The sequence below is a fragment of the Crocodylus siamensis genome, chromosome 5 (assembly GCF_052110815.1).
Source record: "Crocodylus siamensis isolate JL-2025a chromosome 5, ASM5211081v1, whole genome shotgun sequence".
In the NCBI taxonomy this organism is placed as follows: domain Eukaryota; kingdom Metazoa; phylum Chordata; order Crocodylia; family Crocodylidae; genus Crocodylus; species Crocodylus siamensis.
Window position 1 is genome coordinate 154,263,556 of NC_143399.1, and position 20,191 is coordinate 154,283,746.

Consider the following 20,191-nt stretch of genomic DNA (forward strand, 5'->3'; position numbering starts at 1 on the left):
ATGCAAAGTACCCATTTAGCAAGTTGGCTTTTTCCTAGGTGTCAGTTGTCAGTTGCCCCATCTGGTTTAGCAGGGGTCCAATGTTGCCCTTGCTTTTCCTCCGGCTCCCCGCATATCTAAAAAAGAACTTTTTATTTTCCTTGATGTTTGTAGCTAGCTGGAGTTCCATCACAGCCATGGGATAGTGGTCTGTGGGCTGGAGGAGTTTAGGGATCTTCTCTGCAATGTCCTGGATATGGGCTCCCAGGAAGCAGCAAACTTCCTGGGCTAAGGGGTTGGGGCGGCAGATTACCCCCTCAGTCCCCGTCAGGATGGAGTCTTCCATGACAAACAGTTTGCGTTTTGTCTTGGAGTGCTGGGGCAGTAGCTACAGTAGAGTCCGTGTTGCCTGAGGTTCTGGCAACTGAACAGGCTCTGCTGGGGCTGCAAGAGGTTCATACCTGTTGCAAAGCTCCAGCGGGGCAGGGGCCTTGTTGTGGCATGCCTTGGGGCCCTTGACCACCTTGGTCCATCCCCTGGGCTGGACAGAATGCGAAGTACCTGAGTCCATCCAGGGGCCCCTTCCAGCAGGGCTGGGGGGTAGGCAGGGGGCTGTGGTGGGGTGTGAGGAGCACCAAGAGGGCTGGGGGTGGGGGCTGTGGGGGTGAGTGGGGAACACTGGCAGAGTCAGGGGGTTGTGGGTGGGGAGTAAGGGGCACCAGCAGGGCTGGGGGGGCTGTGGCTTGGGAGTTATGGGCCTGGACTTGTCCTGGTGAATGAATGGGGTAGGGGGAGATCTAATTTTCCATGATTAAAACCCCCAAATCAAATACCAATATGTATAGGTATTTAGGATTTATTTTATTATAGTGATTGAGGCACTGGTTGTTTTAAAATTATAAATATATCAAGAAAACATTGTGTTCAACTGATGCATTTTATTTTATATTTGATGCGAGAGAGAATGTGTAATTGCTTCAGATTTCAATCTTATGTTTTTTTGTCTTTGGTCGTCAAACTAAGCATTAAGCTACTCATCTACACATACGCATGGCTGTGAGGAAAGTTTAAAAGGTATTTCATTTTTTTCCAAACAGTGGACAGAGAGCTCTGTTTTCAAGACACATATGCTTTCTACCAGTTCTCAGCTGATGAATGTACCTACCTTTTCTGTGAATTCGAAAGAGATGAAGGATGGCAAAATGGTGTAAAACTCTTGTTGCAACTAGTGCCCCTTACTCCACCCAGGATTACTGCATGCAACCTGTAAGCATATCCTTTTTTGAACTTTATGGAATGCTCTGTAAATGACTGGGTTAAAATGAAAGACTTTGCACAGAACTGTGTACAGTAGTAATAACTCCCATTTTAGGGTGCCTTCTAGCATAGATAGGTTTCATGATACTTAGCATCATGAGTAGAAAAACAGTGCAGTCAAATGCAGAGGGCACCCAGCTCTTACATTACCTTGCCATGTGACTTTAGGAAAGTTATTCTACTCTTTTTTTTTTTTTTTTTTTTTTTGTGCTTCTTAATTGCTTCTCATTCTTTGTCTGCCTTGCTTATTTAGAGCAAAAGATTTATGAAGTTGGGATTGTGTTTCTGTAAAGCTCCCATCATAATGAGGTGTCAGTCTTGATATTTTATTTCAAATAATTAATATTATTACTTTGCTGGTAGAGATACTTTTTCTCTATAATTTCTTTTCCTACTTCATGACTTTTAAGAGGATCTTTAATACAGCAAATTTCTAATAGCAACATTTCCTGTCCTCATCAGAAAGCTGGGAGACTGTGGTGTCGATGCCCACACGGTCAAATGGGTCGCCAACTGGTTGGAGGGCCGCACCCAGAGGGTGGTAGTGGATGGGTTCTTCTCGACCTGAAAGGACGTGGGCAGTGGGGTTCCGCAGGGCTCGGTCCTCGGGCCCGCACTGTTCAACATCTTCATCAGTGACTTGGATGAGGGGGTAGAAAGCACCCTGTTCAAGTTTGCTGATGACACTAAGATGTGGGGGGATGTGGGTGCACTAGAAGGGTGCAATAGGCTACAAGCTGACCTTGACAGGTTGCAACGGTGGGCGGATGAGAATAGGATGGGGTTTAACACTGATAAGTGCAAGGTGTTGCACATGGGGAGGAAGAACCGGCACCACACTTACAGGTTGGGGAACTCCCTTCTTGCCAGCACGGAGACGGAAAAGGATCTTGGAGTCATCATTGACTCCACGATGAACATGGGCCGGCAGTGTGGGGAGGCAGTCAAGAAGGCCAACCGTACCCTGTCATGCATCCATAGATGCATCTCAAGCAGGTCCAAGGAGGTGATCCTCCCCCTCTATACGGCACTGGTCAGGCCGCAGCTGGAGTACTGCGTCCAGTTCTGGGCGCCACACTTCAAGAGGGACGTGGATGATATGGAAAGAGTTCAGAGGAGGGCCACTCGTATGGTCAGGGGTCAGCAGGGCAGGCCTTATGAGGAGAGGCTACGGGACCTGAACCTGTTTAGCCTCCACAAGAGAAGGTTAAGGGGGGACCTTGTGGCCTGCTACAAACTGGTCAGGGGGGATCAGCAGGTATTGGGGGAGTCCCTGTTCCCCCATGCGCTGCCAGGAGTGACCAGGAATAATGGTCACAAGCTGGCGGAGGGTAAGTTTAGATTAGATATTAGGAAGCGCTACTTCACGGTCAGGGCGGCTAGGGCCTGGAACCAGCTTCCAGGGGAAGTGGTGCAGGCTCCTAGCCTGGGGATTTTTAAAAGGAAGTTAGATGAGCACCTTGCCGGGGTCATCTGACCCCGGTGCTCTTTCCTGCCAAGGCAGGGGGTCGGACTAGATGATCTACCTAGGTCCCTTCCGACTCTAGCTACTATGAAACTATGAAACTATAAATGAGCAGAATGGCCCTGTTTCTTTGGACCCCAACTTTCAAACTTGGATCTCTAAATTTGGCTAGATTAACGATTAGCCTGCTTTGTAGAGGTACTGAGGAAAACAGACCTGAATTTTTCCAACAAAGTGCTCAGAGCAGGGACTTCAGCACAGGCTTGTACTTTTTTGCAGTTAAGTCTTTTGCCTACCAGGATACTCCAGAGTTCTGTCAGGGTTTCTCTTGATCTCTCCATTCAAATAGTCTGGTTTTTTTTATAGTTAATCCTGGGACACACTGACTATACCTTAGTGGTAACAGTACCATGTGCACACGGGTAGAGCAGGGACCTGAACTTTGGTCATTTACATCCCAGATCTGTATGCCAAGGGGGCAGCATTTTCACAAAATAAAATGTTTGGTTTTTAGGCAGGCTCAGGGGTGGGCAGCTCTCACTGATGTGCAGTAAGATTTTCCTTTTGACTTTTACTAAGAGTTGTGCTTTTTATTATCTCTGAAATTCAGGCCATTGGTTCATGCCTATTCTCTTGAAGGTTTTGAATCAAATGGATACGCCAGAAAGTTCTGGTGTGTACTCTGTGTAAAGGGTGCTGGGAAGGAAGATGGACTGGAAGATTTTATAGTCCTACTGTTCCAGTATTAACTGTCATTTCTAATGCAAGTTGTTACTTGTCTTATGTTCTATTTGGTTATTCATTAATGTACATCTCTGGCTTATTCCTGCTCACTTTATTCAAATTGTAGTTGAAGTTGGTTTTCTTTGGGGAGTGCTGTCACCGAAGACTTCTTTTCGGAAGGCTTTCCCTGTCACATTGTCAGGGTTTCTTTTTTCAATAAATATTGAAGGAAGAGAGTTTTGAATAATGATATCAGCGTCAGGGGAGGATGATATTAAATAGAAGGTAGGTTTTTCCAATTTCAAAATTCTCACTGCTTGATGTGAATAATAACCTGCTAAAATACAAATCCTTAAAGAAATAATGGATACTATGCCAAAGTTACTATGCCAAGTTTACCAAAGTTAACTGTTCACTCTAAATTTAAAATGCCAAGTTTTACTTCAAGGCAAAAAGCAATTCTGAAAATCACTTGGCCTGAGATTTTTTGTAAGCATTTGTCTATATACATGCACTATTTTTTTTTTTTAATGCTTCTGCATTTGTCAAAAGGATGACTGAATACTTTGAGCTCATTAGAGGAAAAAGGTAGGAGTAGGAGCAGGGAAGAGCTGATAGATGGATGAAGACAGACGGTGAAGCATAAATGAACCAGTGTTTTCTTTCTCCAACTCCTCTTTTTCTTTGCTCATACTAACTGAGAGTCTACACACATACTGTTCCAGAAACTGAGTAAGACTACAGTTACAGATTGATATCTGCTGTATTGGTTTTGCTTTGATAAACTTATACCAGGGATGATTTGTCCCATTAAACTTAGGATGCCGTGATTTTCTTCATTCACATAGGAAGCCTATACACAAGTGCAGAGGCTGCTCTGATGTGCTGGAATTCCAGTGCGTTGGAGCAGACTCAGTTAATCAAGTCTGCTGGAGCATGGCAAAACCGTGCTCCAGCAGCCTCCTGCATCTCATGTATCAGTGTCCCCATGCTTAAAAATGGCTGCATGGGCACTTGAGCTAAACCTTGTTTTTAGCCCTGTTTTAGTTCAAGCACCCCTGCTACCATTTTTAAGTGCGGGGATGCTGATACATAAGATTCAGCAGCGGTTTAATTAGAGCAGCTCCAAGCATATAGAGTCTATAGACAAATGCTTACAAACATCTGAGTGATTGTCCCCATCTCAGTGATTGTCAGAATTTCTCTTGAAGCCACTCTAATTAAAGCACCTCCCTCCATTTCCCCCCCCCCCCCCAACTGGAGCATGTGCAAGAGTGCCCATAGATTTAACCTATGTGTCTTTTCTAGGGAGGAAAAATACACATTGAAACTACTCCTGCCTACAGTTGTGACCAGTTAGTGCTGGTGATCCATCATTAGTAAATGCTCACAGCAATTCCACAGTCCAACACTAGGGTTGCATGGGCAAGTATTTAGCAGTTAGGAGAGGCTGACCTTAAAGTTACACTTGAACTTTTCACTTTTCTCTTTGTGCTATGATTGTAGTAATTGGGGGGGAAAAAACATGTAATCATGTAATTTCAATTACCATTATGTAATAGGATAACTCCTCCCTTCTATAATACAATCAGAGATATTCATGTGCTTAAATCTTTGCAGAAACAGGACATTTCACATAGGCTGCTTGCAGACGTGGAAAAAAAAGAAAAGAAATGATGCTGTACTTTAAATTCAGTGTGCTACCATGCCAGGCCAGTCGTGTGCCCAGAAGAGCCATTGCATTAGTAGCACCCAGCTTTCCCAATGTCTTTTTTGCTGACTAGCTATTAGATAAAGTGCCAAAAAGCCCTGCTGAAATGCCTGATCGATATGTATGCTGCAGAGCCGGGTCATAGTAACACATTGCTTCTTCCAGTAAAGCGTGTTTTGTTTTTGTTTTTTTCCTATGTCTGTCAGTGCCCATAATGTCTGGTAGCAGTCTTCATTGATTTGCTTTAACATTTTTACACTCTGTATATTTAATAGGAAAGATTAAATTTAGGATTAATTTGAAGTGTCACTGAGTTATAGTAAAAATGGATTATTAGTCCAAAGATGTTTTATTCCTGGAGGTATAAAATCACAGAAAAGTAGGGTGGCATAGGAACTGTCAAGGTTATCTAGTCTTGGGGTGACCAACCTATGGCATTGGTGCCACAAGTAGCAAGGACAGCCTTTGTGTTCTGCACACAGTAGATCAAGCAGCACAGCAGCAGGTATGGCAGGAAGCAGAAAGCAAAGTAGCAGACAGGGCAGGGGAAAGGATTAGAGTGACACCTGGGGAGAGTGTAAAACTAATTAGTGGCATTCCTGCCATAAAGGTTTGCCGCCTCCACTGATTTAGTCTAATGCTTTGCTCAAAGCAGGATCATCCCTGTACAAGTCCTTGTCTAACTTATTCCCATAACTACACAGTCTACCCTGCTGCACAAATACAAGGCATATTTCCCTAAGACACCAAAACACCCTAACATGCCACAGGTAGAGCAAGGGCATGTGGATTGTTGCTGTCCCACTGCACTTGAGAGATCCAAGGAGGAGGGCCCTGCTCCCTGCTACAGAGGAAGGCAGAGCCCCCTACAGTCTGTACCAGTTTGATCAAGGGATAACATTTATTTCTAATACCAAATGGAGCCGTTGGACTGACCTTGAGTAGTGAGGCACCACCATCAAACCAAAACCTTCAAAGTTCAAGTCCCTGCAGGAGCACTGGCACATCCTAGTCAATCCCTAGTGTTGGCTGCAGCCAACACTGTGCTCTGAGGCAAGTGAGGAAAAAAATAATCCAGAGTCCTGTAGCAACTGGAGGGGGAAAAAAAAATCCTTCCTGGCCCTGCGTGGCAGTTGGCAAAGCCCAGAAGCATGGGGAAAAGTCATAGATGCTCCATTCTGCAATCTTGAGAGCGCCTGCTTTTGATATATGATATGACACATCTCTTGATCAACAGAAGATCTGGCCTAAATAGCAGGTGAAACCCGCCCCCAGGAAAACAGCATCATTATAGGACTGAAAGGTCTCTTTGAGTCAGTACTGCACAAAATGCCAGCTTATGGTCCAGTGGTACTAGGCTTCTTTAATTTCTGTGTTTTGAATGAATTGTAGTGCTGACCACTTGTAAGCATTAAATTGCCCATGTTACTTTTTCTCTGGAGTACTGTACTAGCATCCTGGCTAAACTCTAATTGGATAGAAAAGATACAGTTAAGGCACAAGATTGGGAATTTGTGTTCCAATCACAGCTCTGCCATAGGCTTCCTGTGTGACTTAGAGCAATCACTTAGGCTCTACTCCAAGAGCTATCGGTAAGATGACCATATGTTCCAGTGTGGCTGACACAGTCTTGGATTTTGTTGGCTGTCCTGGTAAAAAGTGGTTGGTTAATCCTGGTTGGTTAAAAGTGAAGCAAAATTTCCAGATTGGGCAGGGCGGGGCGAGAGTGCTACTGTGAGTATAGGCTGCTCACGTGTGTATGCATGTGTATGTGGCATCTCGGGGAAGGGATGGGGGTGCAGCAGGGTGTCTTGGAACCCTGTCCCAAGGGGAGAAGGGGTCCTTTCCCTGCTTCTGCCTACCTGGCTGCTGGCAGGGACCCATATTTGCAGGGGGTGGCTTCAGGCTCTACCCTGGGACTTCAAACCTAGATGAGCTGGGCCAGTTGGTGCCTGCAGTAGCAGAGAGAGGCTGCCTGGCGGCAACCACTGTGGTGCTGGGTGCTTGCATTCACTGCCTGTGCAGGGAAGGGAGGCAGAATTGTACCCCTGGCTCTGCTGGCTGTGGAGGTGCTGTGTGCCCTGGCCTGTGCAGAGCCCAGCACCCCCTGTCTGCCAGTCTGTCTCTCCTAGGTGCTGCTGTCAGGAGCCAAGTGGGTGCCAGAGAGCCCCATGCTAGGTGAGAAGATGCATGCACTGGACTGGTCAGGAAATCTCAGGGTGGTGGGGCACAGCCTGGCAGGAGGCAGAGGGACGTGGTGTTCCAGGCAGGTGGGTGGGCAGACACTGCTGCTGCTTGCCTGCCTGGTGCACCATGCCACTCTGCCTTTGACTGCAGCAGTGCCACTTACTTGGGAGAGGGCAGGGGAGAAAGGGAGCAGTATCTCAGATTTCCAGTGGTCTCATATGGCCACCCTACCTATTGGGGTCCCTTTCCAGTGAGTGTAACAACCATTGTCTCCAATCCTTTTACTGTCTGTGCTTCTACTTCCTTCACTGTAAATTTGGAATAACAAGATTTACCAAATCATAGTGCCTTTGGAAGACCAAATTAATGGAGGTTTGAAGAATGCATTGAGAGCCTTAGATTATTTTAATTCATTTACTGATAAAGAAGAAAAATCTTCTAGCAACTCTTAATCTGGTTACGCTAGTCTTTCCTTCCAATCACATTTTCTTGTTATCCCTTTCACCAAAGTGTTATACTCTCTCTAACACCTGCTGTGTTCTACTCAGGACAAGTTACATTTTGTCAGCTGATGGGAAATAATGCCTGTTTGTAGTAAACAATATTTGGAGTAATCTTTTTTCCAGGTTGGTTGTTCTGTTAGCCCAATTCAGTCTTTTCCAATATGGATTCTCAGAAAAGCTTTTACTGAATTTAGCTGTTAGTATTAATAATTTCACAGATGTTTGAAGAACATATGTAACAGAGCATACATGGAGGATATTGCTTTAAATAGAAGATGGACTAAAAGTGGAAATATCTGGAACTCATTCATGTTCAGTTCTGTAAATTACAAACTGTGGTCATATCCACTGGTTGAGACTGCCGCATCATTTCTAGGAGGATCTCCTGGATAAATACTTCATATCAAATATTTAAGGGACCACAAGTGCCGAGTGTTTTATTCTGATTCAGAGTTATATTTTAAAATATCACATTTAATGTATGCCTCATTTGCAATTTGTTCATTCATTTTTGGCTGTCTGTAACACTTGCAGCAAATGTTAAACAGAATTTTTGGTGGACTAGGAGTGGCAGCTGTGAGTGGCTACTTTTCAAAATTGATACACAATGCAGATTAACGTTTTAGTTTGAATATGCCTGCTTTTAAAATCAATGCATTTGTAAAAAAGCATAGAATTACCTTCACTTTTTAAATATGGAAAAAAAAATATTCTGACTGCATACATCAGGCACCATATAGCAGCTGCATATACCAGACAGGCTGTCTGTTGCTTCTTTCAACACACCAAAGTGTAAGAGCAATTAAATAATTTACCGTAAGCCAGAAGCTTCTATTTTACCTGTGATCTATGATTATTGCAACAGCTGCAGTTGTATATAACTGCTCAGTCCACTGGCACACCGCATTTCTTTTAAAGAACGGAAAATAAATATGTTAAGGGTTTTTTCCCTGTGTGAATAAAACTATCAGCGTGATCTCTCGCTTTTAAATGAGCAATAAGGGTTCCAGGAGGCTCAATAAGTATTTCATTTAGAAATCTTATGTAGTCTAAAAGAACAGTCTGATTTTATGTAGCCCCTTAGCTGGCATACGGTTGCCCTTCTGCCTAAAAGAAAATGCAATTTAGTGAAAATAATTGTTCTGTGGCATAGCTACTTTTTTGTATGTACTGGTCAAATCTTATTTTTTGTTTAGCAGCTTTTCTGTTTTTAAGTAAAGTGACTGCAACTTGGGTTTTTTGTTCTCAGAAACGTGACCTAGCAATTGTGTTCTATCATACACCAGAAGCTGTTCAAGAGTACAGTAGTGTAAATGGTGTGATAACAAGAATAGATTGGCTATGGGTGAACAAACATTTTTGTCTAAATACGAACTGTTTAACTGTCACAGATTCAAAAGTTTGACTCAAACATTATTGGGTTTGCTTTCAGAAATGTGAGGAATGAAATCCTGATATGCAAAATTGTGATATCCACATCACCCCCTGTTTTTAACTGCTGTCCCCGAGTCATGAGACTGTCCTTTCTAATCTTTCATCTCAGGACTCTGGACTGTGACTGTCCTCAGGGAAGGTTCTTTGTACCTTCTTCAGCTTTTGTATTGCTTCAGAGAGCCTAGCACTGTCCAGCTTTTTGTTAGCATTCATGTTACTACATGTAGCTATTTCTAAGCATTTAGATCAGGAGGTGCTACTTCACTGTCAGGACGGCTAGGATCTGGAACCAACTTCCAGGCGAAGTGGTGCTGGCTCCTACCCTGGGGGTCTTTAAGAGGAGGCTAGACGAATGCCTCGCCAGGGTCGTTTGACCCCACTACTTTTTTCCTGCCATGTCAGGAGGTCGGACTTGATGATCTGCTCAGGTCCCTTCTGACCCTACCGACTATGAAATTGCTGCAACCCAAGTGCTAGTGATAAGAAATTTTGTTCACTGGCTTGACTTTTATGCTTGTATGTGACATGATTGTATGTGTCTTAATGGTTTCTGGAATCTTCTTTTTTATGTCTGAGAATAGTAAAAATGAGAAGTTGTCTTTTATAGAGGTGCACAAAGCATATTGTTTGTCAGATGGACTACCCCATGGATGCTGACATTAAGAGTACATTTTTTAACAGATCAAAAATATACATTTTATTATGCAGTTTTGACTTTAAAATCTTGTACTTTTTAGGGTTAGCATAAAGCTGTTGTTTTTTCACATTTTAATTAATTGAAGAATGCTGCTTGGTATGTGTTTTTTGTGATTTCATTTAAAAAAAAAAAAAAGAGAGAATTTGACAGTGGGGATAAAGGGTATAGTCTGATGATGCTGACCTACTTAATTATTGTCAGTTTTGTAAGTTATGATCTTCCTTTTGATACGGAAACTCAAAAGCCCCTTTTATCTTGGTGTCTGTAACCATTTGCCTTTTTGCTTTCCAAAACGCATCAAACAAAACTATAAAATAAGTATAATTTTTATTTTTAAGGCCTGATCAAAAAATAGAAGATGCTGCAGAAACGGAAGCTGAAATCCTTGCTCGCCTCACGTCTGCGGTAAGGTCATCACATCAAACCTTGTACTGATTCTATTGAAAAATGATTTATGTTGTGGAGAAGGACCCAAGTCCTAGTGAGAATAGTAACTGGAGTGAAACCATGGTTCTGGCTCTGGAAGGAGTCATGGATAGGAGGGGAGAGGTATTAGTGGTGTAGCTTTACACCTGAGAACAGTTACACTAAGGATAAATAAAAGTAAATAATTAGCCTACTGTTTATTTTACTGGGATATTGGATAGCTTTATTCACCTCCAATAAGCTGCATCAAAGACAAATGACAGCTTACCCCATTTGTGCTTGGATTCTGTATGCTCCTTTTGTAAAATCATACATCTCTTCTGAGGTAAGCAGGAGCTTAGAAGATGTTGGTTAGATTGAGCTGAAGTGACCTTGATTTGACATCACACCTCTAAATCCTAGTGAGTGCATCTACATGTAATATTAATGCTTTTGAATAAACTCTTGCACAGTTTGCACCAGAGTTTATTGCTCTCAGGCCCAGTGTTTACACAGGCTTCTTGAGCTGGAGTGGCAGAGTCATGGCTGGCAAGAGGTCCAGGGGGTCTGTCTGCCAGGCCAGAGTTGCTGTGCCCAGGCTCAGCATGCTGCAGAGGGGCTGGCTGGAGCATGAGGGTGCTATTGTGTGGGGCTAGCTGGTAGGCAGCCCCACACTGTAGCACCCTTGTGTCCTAGCCAGCCCCAGTCACAGTCTACATGTGCATTGCAATACCCTAAACTCTGCCGCAGAATAGTATGCGTGTCAGGCAGTACTATCCTGTGGTGGAGTTAATTAGTTTACTGTGGCCTAATAGCACCACAGATGTAGACAGTGATGTCTGCAAATATTCAAACAGCTTTACTGCCTTTACCCTCAGTATGGCTGGTTTTGCTGTTCCTCGGGTCAAGAATATAACCAACACATAGTTATTTCATGAATTAAAACATCACAAGCTTGAACATGGCCATTCAACTAAAGAGAAATTAATACTTTGATTTTAAGAACTGAACCCTTAATGTGCTGGAGTCTGCTAAACAAAGTACTACCCATGTACTTGCCTCTAAGCATGTGAGTAGAATCATAGGGAAATAAATAGGCTGGAAGGAGCCTCCATGAGGTTATCTAGTCCAGCCCCCTACTCAAGGCAGGATCATCCCTAACTAAACCATCCCAATCAACTGCCTTGAAAATACCCAGGGATGGAGATTCCAAGTTTCCTAAGCAGCCTGTTCCAATACTTGACCACCCTCAGTCAGAGTTCCTCCTAATCTCCAGCGTAAACTTCCTCTTCTGAAGTTTGAGGCCATTGCTTCTAATATTATAGCATGACCAAAGAGAATAGTTTGTTTTCATTCTTTTTATGCCCTTCAGGTATTTGAAGGTTATCAGATCTCCTCTGAGGTTTTTTTCTCTTTTTCAGACTAAATGACTTCCTTTTCAGCCTTTCTTCATAAGTAGGGACCTACCTAAATTGCAGTAGCGCAGATATCACAAAATCAGGCGATCTCCATGAAATCCGCAGGGGAAAAAACCTTATTAAAAATAAAATTTTTAGTAGGAGTCAGCAGGAAGCCCAGTGGAAGGGAGTGGGGATACCAGCAGCCCTTAGCCAATAGGTGTTGGGAGGCCTGGGCCACGACAAGACCTCAAAAACGGCAGCTGGCTGTGGGATCTGTCTACAAAATTGGTCAGCTGCCGCCTCAAATTGGATATACTCCTACTCACAAGTTGCGTTTCCCAGACCTCTAATAATTTTTGTTGCTACACCCTTCTACTGCACCCTTTCTGATCTGTGCACATCTTTCTTGCAGTCTGAACACATTAATCCAGGTGAGGCCTTACCAGTGCAGAACAGAAGTAGAATTGTTCCCTTTTATTTGCAAGTGAGACTCCTATTAATGCAACCCAGAAGGTTGTTGGCTATTTTGCTGCAATAGCATCTGTTGGCACATGTTCTACTCATGGTCTGCTATAACCCTTAGGTCCACTATATGCCTTTCTCTGCAGTAGTGAAGCCTGGCCAATTATTTCTATATTTGTGCATGCAATTTTTCTGTCCTAACTGCATGAATAGTAGTTCCACTGACTTCAGTTTTTTCCATTTCTTGCAGGTTAGCCCATAAATTACAGAATCAATAATTTGTGATAGAGAGGGGGAAATAAAAGACCGTTTTTTCATGGTTGTAACCAAATAAGGAACAATTAATTTGTGGTACCTTCAGGGGTTCTGAAAGAATGCTCTCTGTTTCTTGCGCTAAGGAGTTTATTACTTTGTAAATAATAGCTTGCCTCTGCTGTCACAGAGAAATAGGCTTGTCCTTTTATAAAACGTTTTTAGCCTAACAGGACAAAGAAAATCCTAGTCCCAGTCCCAGTCCTTCCAATGTTAGTTCAATGCCTGCAGATTAGATTCATTCAGTCTAAGAAAAGTTTTTACTGTAATTACAAAACATTCTGGCCTGTTCTGTTGCACAGTAATTTTCATTTATTTCTCTGACAACATTTTCCTTTGCCTTCTAGAGAACTTTGTAATATATTTAAGATGGAATAAATAATTTCTCGAATATGTATTACTTATGGATACAGTTGTCTGTCTTCAATCAGTATATTCAGTCTTTGCTGCAAATGTTACCCATTAATTTTCAGTGAGTTCATAGGTGTAGGAAGGACCTATACTTTGCTCCTAAGTGTTCCTCATCTTTGCAATGATGTGTATCCTATTTACATATCATTCACCTTTTCCTAATCAGAAAGCCTACAAGGAATTCATATTCAACAATAAATGATTGAATATAATCTTCAGTGTACAAAACATGATGCTAGAGACAGGGCTGTGAATATACAGTAGTACTGAACAGAAATACAAAAGAATAATATTTTTTTATGAGAGAAATCATATGCTGAGGTTTGACTGCTATTAATACTGCTTCTAGATCAGTAATGACTTTAGAATAACCAAAGAGGTAATTTTGTTTATCTTTCTTATAGGTTAAGGATAAACCAGGGAGACTTATTTATTTTTACACATGTAAATTTATCAGAAATGTAGGTTAGCTCATTCTGAAGCTACTTGTGAATTTGGGTCAAATTCATAGAATAATTTTGACTAGAAAAAATATGAGCTACAGTTTAAAACTACCCTACTTGTTGCAGTGTCACATCTCAGTGATTGCAGCACTTAATGAAGGATATGCAAGAGCTGGTTTACATTGCTTCCTCTGTGAGATGGGATTTAAACCCCACATCTTCCACCTCCTTCTGCTGAAGGGTATTTTAACTTACAGCCACCCACCCCCTTCTAGGATAGTGCCTTAACCATCAGGCTATAGACCAGTGTTTCTTAGCCAGGGCACTGAAGATCTTTTTAAGGGTGTGTGGAAAACACCTACACAGGATTCACAAGATAAACCCAGAGGTTCAAATAAGAATCCATATTATCAAAAGCATTCTGGCCTGTTGTGGTCTTTCTGATCTTCATTCTTTGCAATGGAGGAATTGCCTTATTATTGTTTCCAAGGCCAGAAAATGAGTGAAAACAAAGAGCTGGTATTATCTGAAGGATGCCCTGAGTTTAACAAGATTGAGAGCTACTGCTATAGTAACCTGGGCCAGAAGCATAGTGAGCTTCTTTAGTGCCCTGGGCAAATGTGGGGGATTATGCTGACTGATTGAGAGTGGGGGTGTAGGGGAGGAGTCTTAAGTCCCATGTCTGCAGTTTTGCAGTAGCTGCTGTTGCTGTGGGTGGCTCTTAGTTTCATAGTTAGTAGGGTCGGAAGGGACCTGAGCCGATCATCAAGTCCAGCCCCCTGCCATGGCAGGAAAGGGTACTGGGGTCAAACAACAACAGCAAGGTGATTGTCTAGCTCTTGCTGTAGGTGTGTGGGCTTGGGCTGCTGCAGCTGGGGCATGGGCTTGCCACATACTGGGTGCAGCACCTTTGTGGTGCCAGGGTCTCTGGAGACTGCCCCTGGTGGCTCCGTTTGTCCCTATGAAATAATACTGGGCAGAGGACGGTGTCCGCTAAGCTCCTGTGGCTGGGTGGTGCAGGCCTTCACCTGCTGTGACAGACTCTGGGGAGGGGAGAAGGGGGATGCCATTTTGCCAGCTCTTCTAAGTTGGTGTCTGGATTGGTGTCTCATTTGCCTCCCCTTGTTACACTGCTCTTGTGAGGGGAGGGGAGGTTGGGGTAAAAGGTCTCAGTCTTTCCTGTTTGATGTTGTTCTACTTTTTCCAAAGAAAAGCAAAAAAAAAAAAAAAGAAAAAAAGGGGGGGGTTGTTCATCTGAATCATTCCAACCCCCCAGTTAGGCAACCAGCAGTCACACAGCCTTTAGTGCTCTAGTTTTAAAGACTGCCGTACCACACATAAAACAGCACATACTAACAACAGGCCTTGAAGTATGAGTAGGGCCCTAATGAAGTTGCAATTTCATGATTTTTGTGGTTGTCTCCATGCTTTGGGTGGGCTCCCTTGGGGGGGGGGGGAAACACTTTATTGAAAATAAAATGCTGGCTTTCTCTCCAGTCATTGTGGCTTCTATGAGGTCTGCCATGCTCCACCCATGAAAATGGCTGCCAGCCCTGTGGTCTGCCTGAGAAATCAGCTGGCAGCCACCTTGAGTTTGGTAGACCATTAAGTATAAGCGACAAAGGCAGAGTCTGTATGCTCAAAGATGGAATGCCTTGTTGTAGTGTTAGTCCTTGCATTTAAAGTATGTCCACAAATGCATACATGCGCGCACGCGTACACATACTTCAAGAGTGAGGTAGACTCGTTCATAATTTTTTTTTTTTTTTTTTTTTTGAGCTGTAGTTTGGCTTCTTTTCTTAGACTGTCCTTCCGGTTCCCTATTTGATTTACCAGGTAGTGTTCCTTATGTAAAGTTATGCTTTCTGCAGTTTACAGTACAGTTTAGTTTTTCTGGATGACTCAGCAAATCAAGAACTGATCAGTTAGGGAAATACACACTTGTTTTTAAACAACGGTTAAAAGAACTATAAGAAATAATAGTGATTACTGCTACAAATGATGCCAGCTTGGTAGGGTTGCAGGAAACAACTGCAAAGGTTTTGTTTTTAGCAAAATTGTTACTTTAAAAATAGAATTTAAAAGAAAATCCTTGAGGGGAAGGGGTGGGAAGCAACTAATGTAGTAGGATTTCACTCTTCAAAGATACTCTTCTGCAAAGGATGAAGCAATCTGTCAAAACAACTGAATCTTTAGCCCATCAAATCATTTGTTCATATCATCAGTTACAGTGAGCTACTGACAACATTGCCAAATTCAATTCTGTATAAAAATGACATGCAAGTAATTTAATGTGCTTGAATGGATACATTTGAATTGGTTAACCTTTTAAGTCATGAATTTTAAGTATAATGTGGTAATTATCTTTGAGTTTAAAGAAACATTCCAAGGGTTTTAAGTGTGTGTGTGTCAGACAAAAAGTACTGAGACTGATGGTGTAGGAAACAGAATATTTTATTTATGGGGTAAATCTCCTTCAAAGTGTGCTCCTTCTGCAGACATACACTTCTCCCAATGTTTCTGCCATTGCTGGAAGCAACTCTGATAAGCAGTTTGTCAAGTTACTAAAGCTGCTTGGTCGCATTTTGTTTTCTGGTTTCCACCTCACAAAATCTTCCTTTCAAGGTTTTCTTTAGTTGAGGGAAGTGAAAAAGTTGCACAGGGCTGCATCGGGTGAATATGAAGGCTGCGGCACTTGTGGAGTATGGTGTTTGGCTAAAATTTGACTAAAAATTGCTTCACAAGCTGCCACATTTTCATCATTTTGTGATGCTGAAGGGCATCTGAAATGGTCATAACTTTCGACCAATGATCGTCCTTCTTTAAACTGACGATGCCATTCAAAAACCCTTGTATGGCTCAGTGTCATCACCAAATGCTATTTTAAGTCATTGAAATATTTCAATTGCTGTTTTCCTGGTATTTTTTTTTCCTTCCTCCATGCAAAATTTAATGCACAAACGTTGTTCTGGACGTGGACATGATGAAAGGGGACGTGAGACACCAACGATCTTACTTCAACTGCTGGCCACAGAAAACTGGGGAAACACCATGAGTTGCAAATCTGTCCAGGAGTCCCAACATGCCCAGATATATTCAGCAAAGCCACCCCCCCCCCATACTTTGTACCACAAATACACGTTCAGTCTCAATAGTTTTTGAACCGACCTTGTGTGTGACGTATGTGTATATGCTTATATACATTTAGGGCTGTTCGAAACGGCACTGTTTCATTTTAACTTCTGTTTCGCCGTTTCAAAGAGACAGTGTTTTGTTCCATTTCATTTCAAAGCACTGTTCCATTTCATTTTGTCAAAACTGTTTTGCTCTTTTGACACTCTTTCAACGTTTCACCCATAGGCTATAATGGGGAATCACGAAAATGCTGATAATTGTCATTTTTTGCCTGATGCAGATGAAAATTGCAGGGATGGTGGCTCCTTCTGAGGGCATGTAGCCTGCCAAGTTTCAGGGAGTTAGGTGCAGGGATTTCTGAGAAACTGCACCTCAAGCTGCTGATGAGCAAAACTTGTGTCACTTGCTGGCAGTGGCAGCCTCCTGTCATCCTGTGCACCAGTCTGGGGGCCCTCACCCCTGGGAGGGCTGTGGGGCTATACCGGACTCCTCCCAGGGGTGGGGTGCAGGCCTCTGGATCTGCGCTCGGGCTGACGGGAGGCTGCTGCTGCGACTGACGCTGGGCCCAGTTTGCACCCAGCGCTGGGAAGACAGCTGTTGCCACTGGCCCCAGGCAGCAGTGGCATCCTCCTGTCATCCCAAGCACAGATCTGGGGACCCACAGCCCTGGGAGAGGTCTGGGGCTGTGGAGCTGAGCTCTGTGGAGCTTGTGAAGCTGCTTGGCCCAAGGGCTGTACTCCAAGTGACTGCACTACTGGAGCCACTTGGAGCACAGCCCTGGTGAGCACAGCCCAGTGGCTGGAGGCTCCATAGCTGCATGGAGCTGAGTCTGGCAGCAGGAGGTGGCAGAGAGCCAGTGGTGGAGCCATTCAGAGCGCAGCCCTTGGTCCGAGTGCAGCCCTGGCCAGTAGCTTTCCCTCACCTCCTGCTGCCTGGCTTAGCTCCGTGGGGCTGCAGAGCCTCCAGCTGCTGGACTTTGTTTACCAGGGCTGCACTCCAAGTGACTCCTCCAGCCCCACAGAGCTCAGCCTGGTGGCAGGAGGTGGCAGAGAGCCAGCAGTGGAGCTGCTTGGAGCACAGCCCGTGGTCCTAGTGCAGCCCTAGCCAGTGGCTCTCCCCTGCCTCCCACTGCTGGAATCAGCTCTGTGGGGCTGGTGGAGACCGTTGGAGTGCAGTTCAGTGGTGGGAGGTGTGGGAGACCCAGGGCTGTGCTCCCAGTGGCTCCTCCAGCCCGACAGAGCTCAGCCCAGCATTGGGAGGCGGGGAAGAGCCACTGGTCAAAGGTGAACTCAGAGCCAGGGCTTTGCTCGGAGTGGCTCCACCAGTGGCGCTCCCCTGCCTCCCAACACCAGACTGCCAGCCCCACAGCCAGCAGCAACCTTCCTGGCAGCCTCCTGTCATCCAATGCGCAGATCCAGGGGCTCGCACCCCTGGGAAGGCTGCAGGGCTGTGTCAGACTCTCCTTGGGAGGCAGTGCCCCTGGATCTGCGTGAGGGATGACAGCAGGCTGCCGTTGCTTGCAAGGGACCAGTGCTGAAGTCTAGTATGCCCAGCTTCGAAACTCAGAACTTTTTGAAACTTTCAAAATGTTTCGAGTGCCCTTGTTTCATTCTGAAGCTGTTTTTTGAAGGCTTTAGTTTATTTTGATTCCATTGTTTCGAGCTCGAAACATGTTGAAACGGCTTTGAAACAAAATGCCCAGTGAAATTTTGCACAGCCCTTTTGTGTGTGTGTGTGTGTGTGTATCTAGATAGATATGCTGCATCATGAACCCTAAAAGAATCTTCATACGCTGTGTGGCAGGACACAGATTGTTCAAACCAGAACACTGTAGGATGCCTGATGACTGTTTACGTTGCAGAAGATTTTACATCAGTGTGTGGTGGAGCACAGGATGTTTAGATAGTATATCTGAGAAGCACAGTTTCCTAGTCCTTTGGGAAACTACCTAATAGCAGAATCAGTTAGGGTGTGTAAATTGTCATAATTTGGGATTTAAAAATATATGCTAAACTATTGCTTTTTTGTGCGTTGTTCTTTAAGCCTCATGTACGCAAACACTGTGACTCGGACATGAGTGAGAACAATTCATATAAGATTTTTTTGAGGACGGCCACTTTTGTTGACAGTTTGAATGCACATCTGCAACATTAGAAGCCAGAAGTCTGTTTCAGTTTTTTGGGAAAAGAGAATTGGTTCCAGCCCAGTAGCCAAAGGAGAGAGAGGAATAAGCTAATGAACCACCAAGTAGTAATGTTTGTGTATTTTTATCACACTAAATAAAAATTATTTTTTTGATATCTCCAATTCTTCACTAAAGAAAGTAGCCACATCCAAATATGTTGTTGACATTCATATTTTGTTTAGCAGAAACATAGGCACTACCTGCATATTCAGGCTCTGGGGTCTTCTATGTAAAAATAAAAATTGTGCAATGTACTAGCATGTTAACATGCAAGGTCTTTTAGGCTGTTACAGTATTTCAGTATTGCAATCAGACAAAGCAAGCTTCCAATCTAAATCATTTTTTGACATCAGCATTGTTATCCAGAATAAGACAGTATTTGTATAGCGTGTTTGCTTTGTCGAGGCAAAGACGTACATAACACAATTTTTTTTTATAGCTAGTATCTCAATTTCTTATGGTAGTTTGTAGGCACAGCTGCTGCATGCATATGTCTTGTACTTTAAACCCAAATGAATAGCTATGGCAAGATATGCAAATACCAGTTTTGTCATGAAGGAAGTAGCCTGCAGTTTATTAGGCAGAAGCAAGGAAATGCTGTATATATGAAGCAGGTAAATGAATGTTATCCACAGGTTTCAGTCTGTGAAATGGTGCATGGGAGTTGGATCCCTAGAAGAAATGTCAAATGCATGCATGTTAAAAAAAAAAAAACAAACCCAACCAAACAAACTTGTGAAGTGAGCCCCAGAAGCATATCTTATTATGAAGTCCAGAAAGGTGCTGAACAACCTCAGCTTTGTTTGGCTTCAGTGGAGATTGAGGGGCTCAGTTAACTGCTCAGATCATGCCTTTTGTGAAGTCAGGACTGGAGAAACTCCTTTTAAAATTATATGTAGATATTTTCAAGTAGCATTCTCCTGCTAATCTGGGTCATACACTGTATTTCAAACCTGCCATTTTGGTGGAGATGTGGATTTTTACTGAAGATTGCAGAAAACCATTTGATCAAAACCAAAGCTTCATGCTGAGTAAGGTAGAAAGTCTAAGTTTGCAGCAAACTGAAATGTCAAATTGCACTAGGGTACCCACGGGCATTCATGGCTTCATTCTGTGACTAGCACAGAAGGCACCATCCAGAAGGAGGGGAGAGGAGCAGTATCTTTGTGTCTCCTGTTATCTGGGCTGTGGTTCAGGAACTGCTTTAACATACAGTGTTTCAGAGTAGTCAAGGCGGACAGAATTTTTTTGCCATTCCCTCTTCTAGTCTGGTAATTTTTGTTCTGATAATATTTCTTAGCAGGATGTTGAGGGAGAGCTATGTCTCATTCTGCACCAGAAAGGGGAATAGGAGGGGGATGGGAGGTATTCTACAGCATGTTATAAACACGAATTACCATTGAAACCCTAAATAAGGCAAGG

General features: G+C 43.4%; 1 protein-coding gene across 1 annotated transcript in view; it reads left to right on the forward strand.

Moving 5' to 3' along the window:
* The window catches only part of RAPGEF5 (Rap guanine nucleotide exchange factor 5), a 262,022-nt gene that overhangs the window by 66,458 nt on the left and 175,373 nt on the right, over positions 1-20,191 (forward strand). Inside the window, exons 5-6 of the mRNA XM_090046785.1 lie at positions 1,077-1,245; positions 10,355-10,421. Of these exons, the coding sequence (XP_089902911.1) occupies positions 1,077-1,245; positions 10,355-10,421 (236 nt within the window). The remainder of the gene's footprint in view (positions 1-1,076; positions 1,246-10,354; positions 10,422-20,191) is intronic.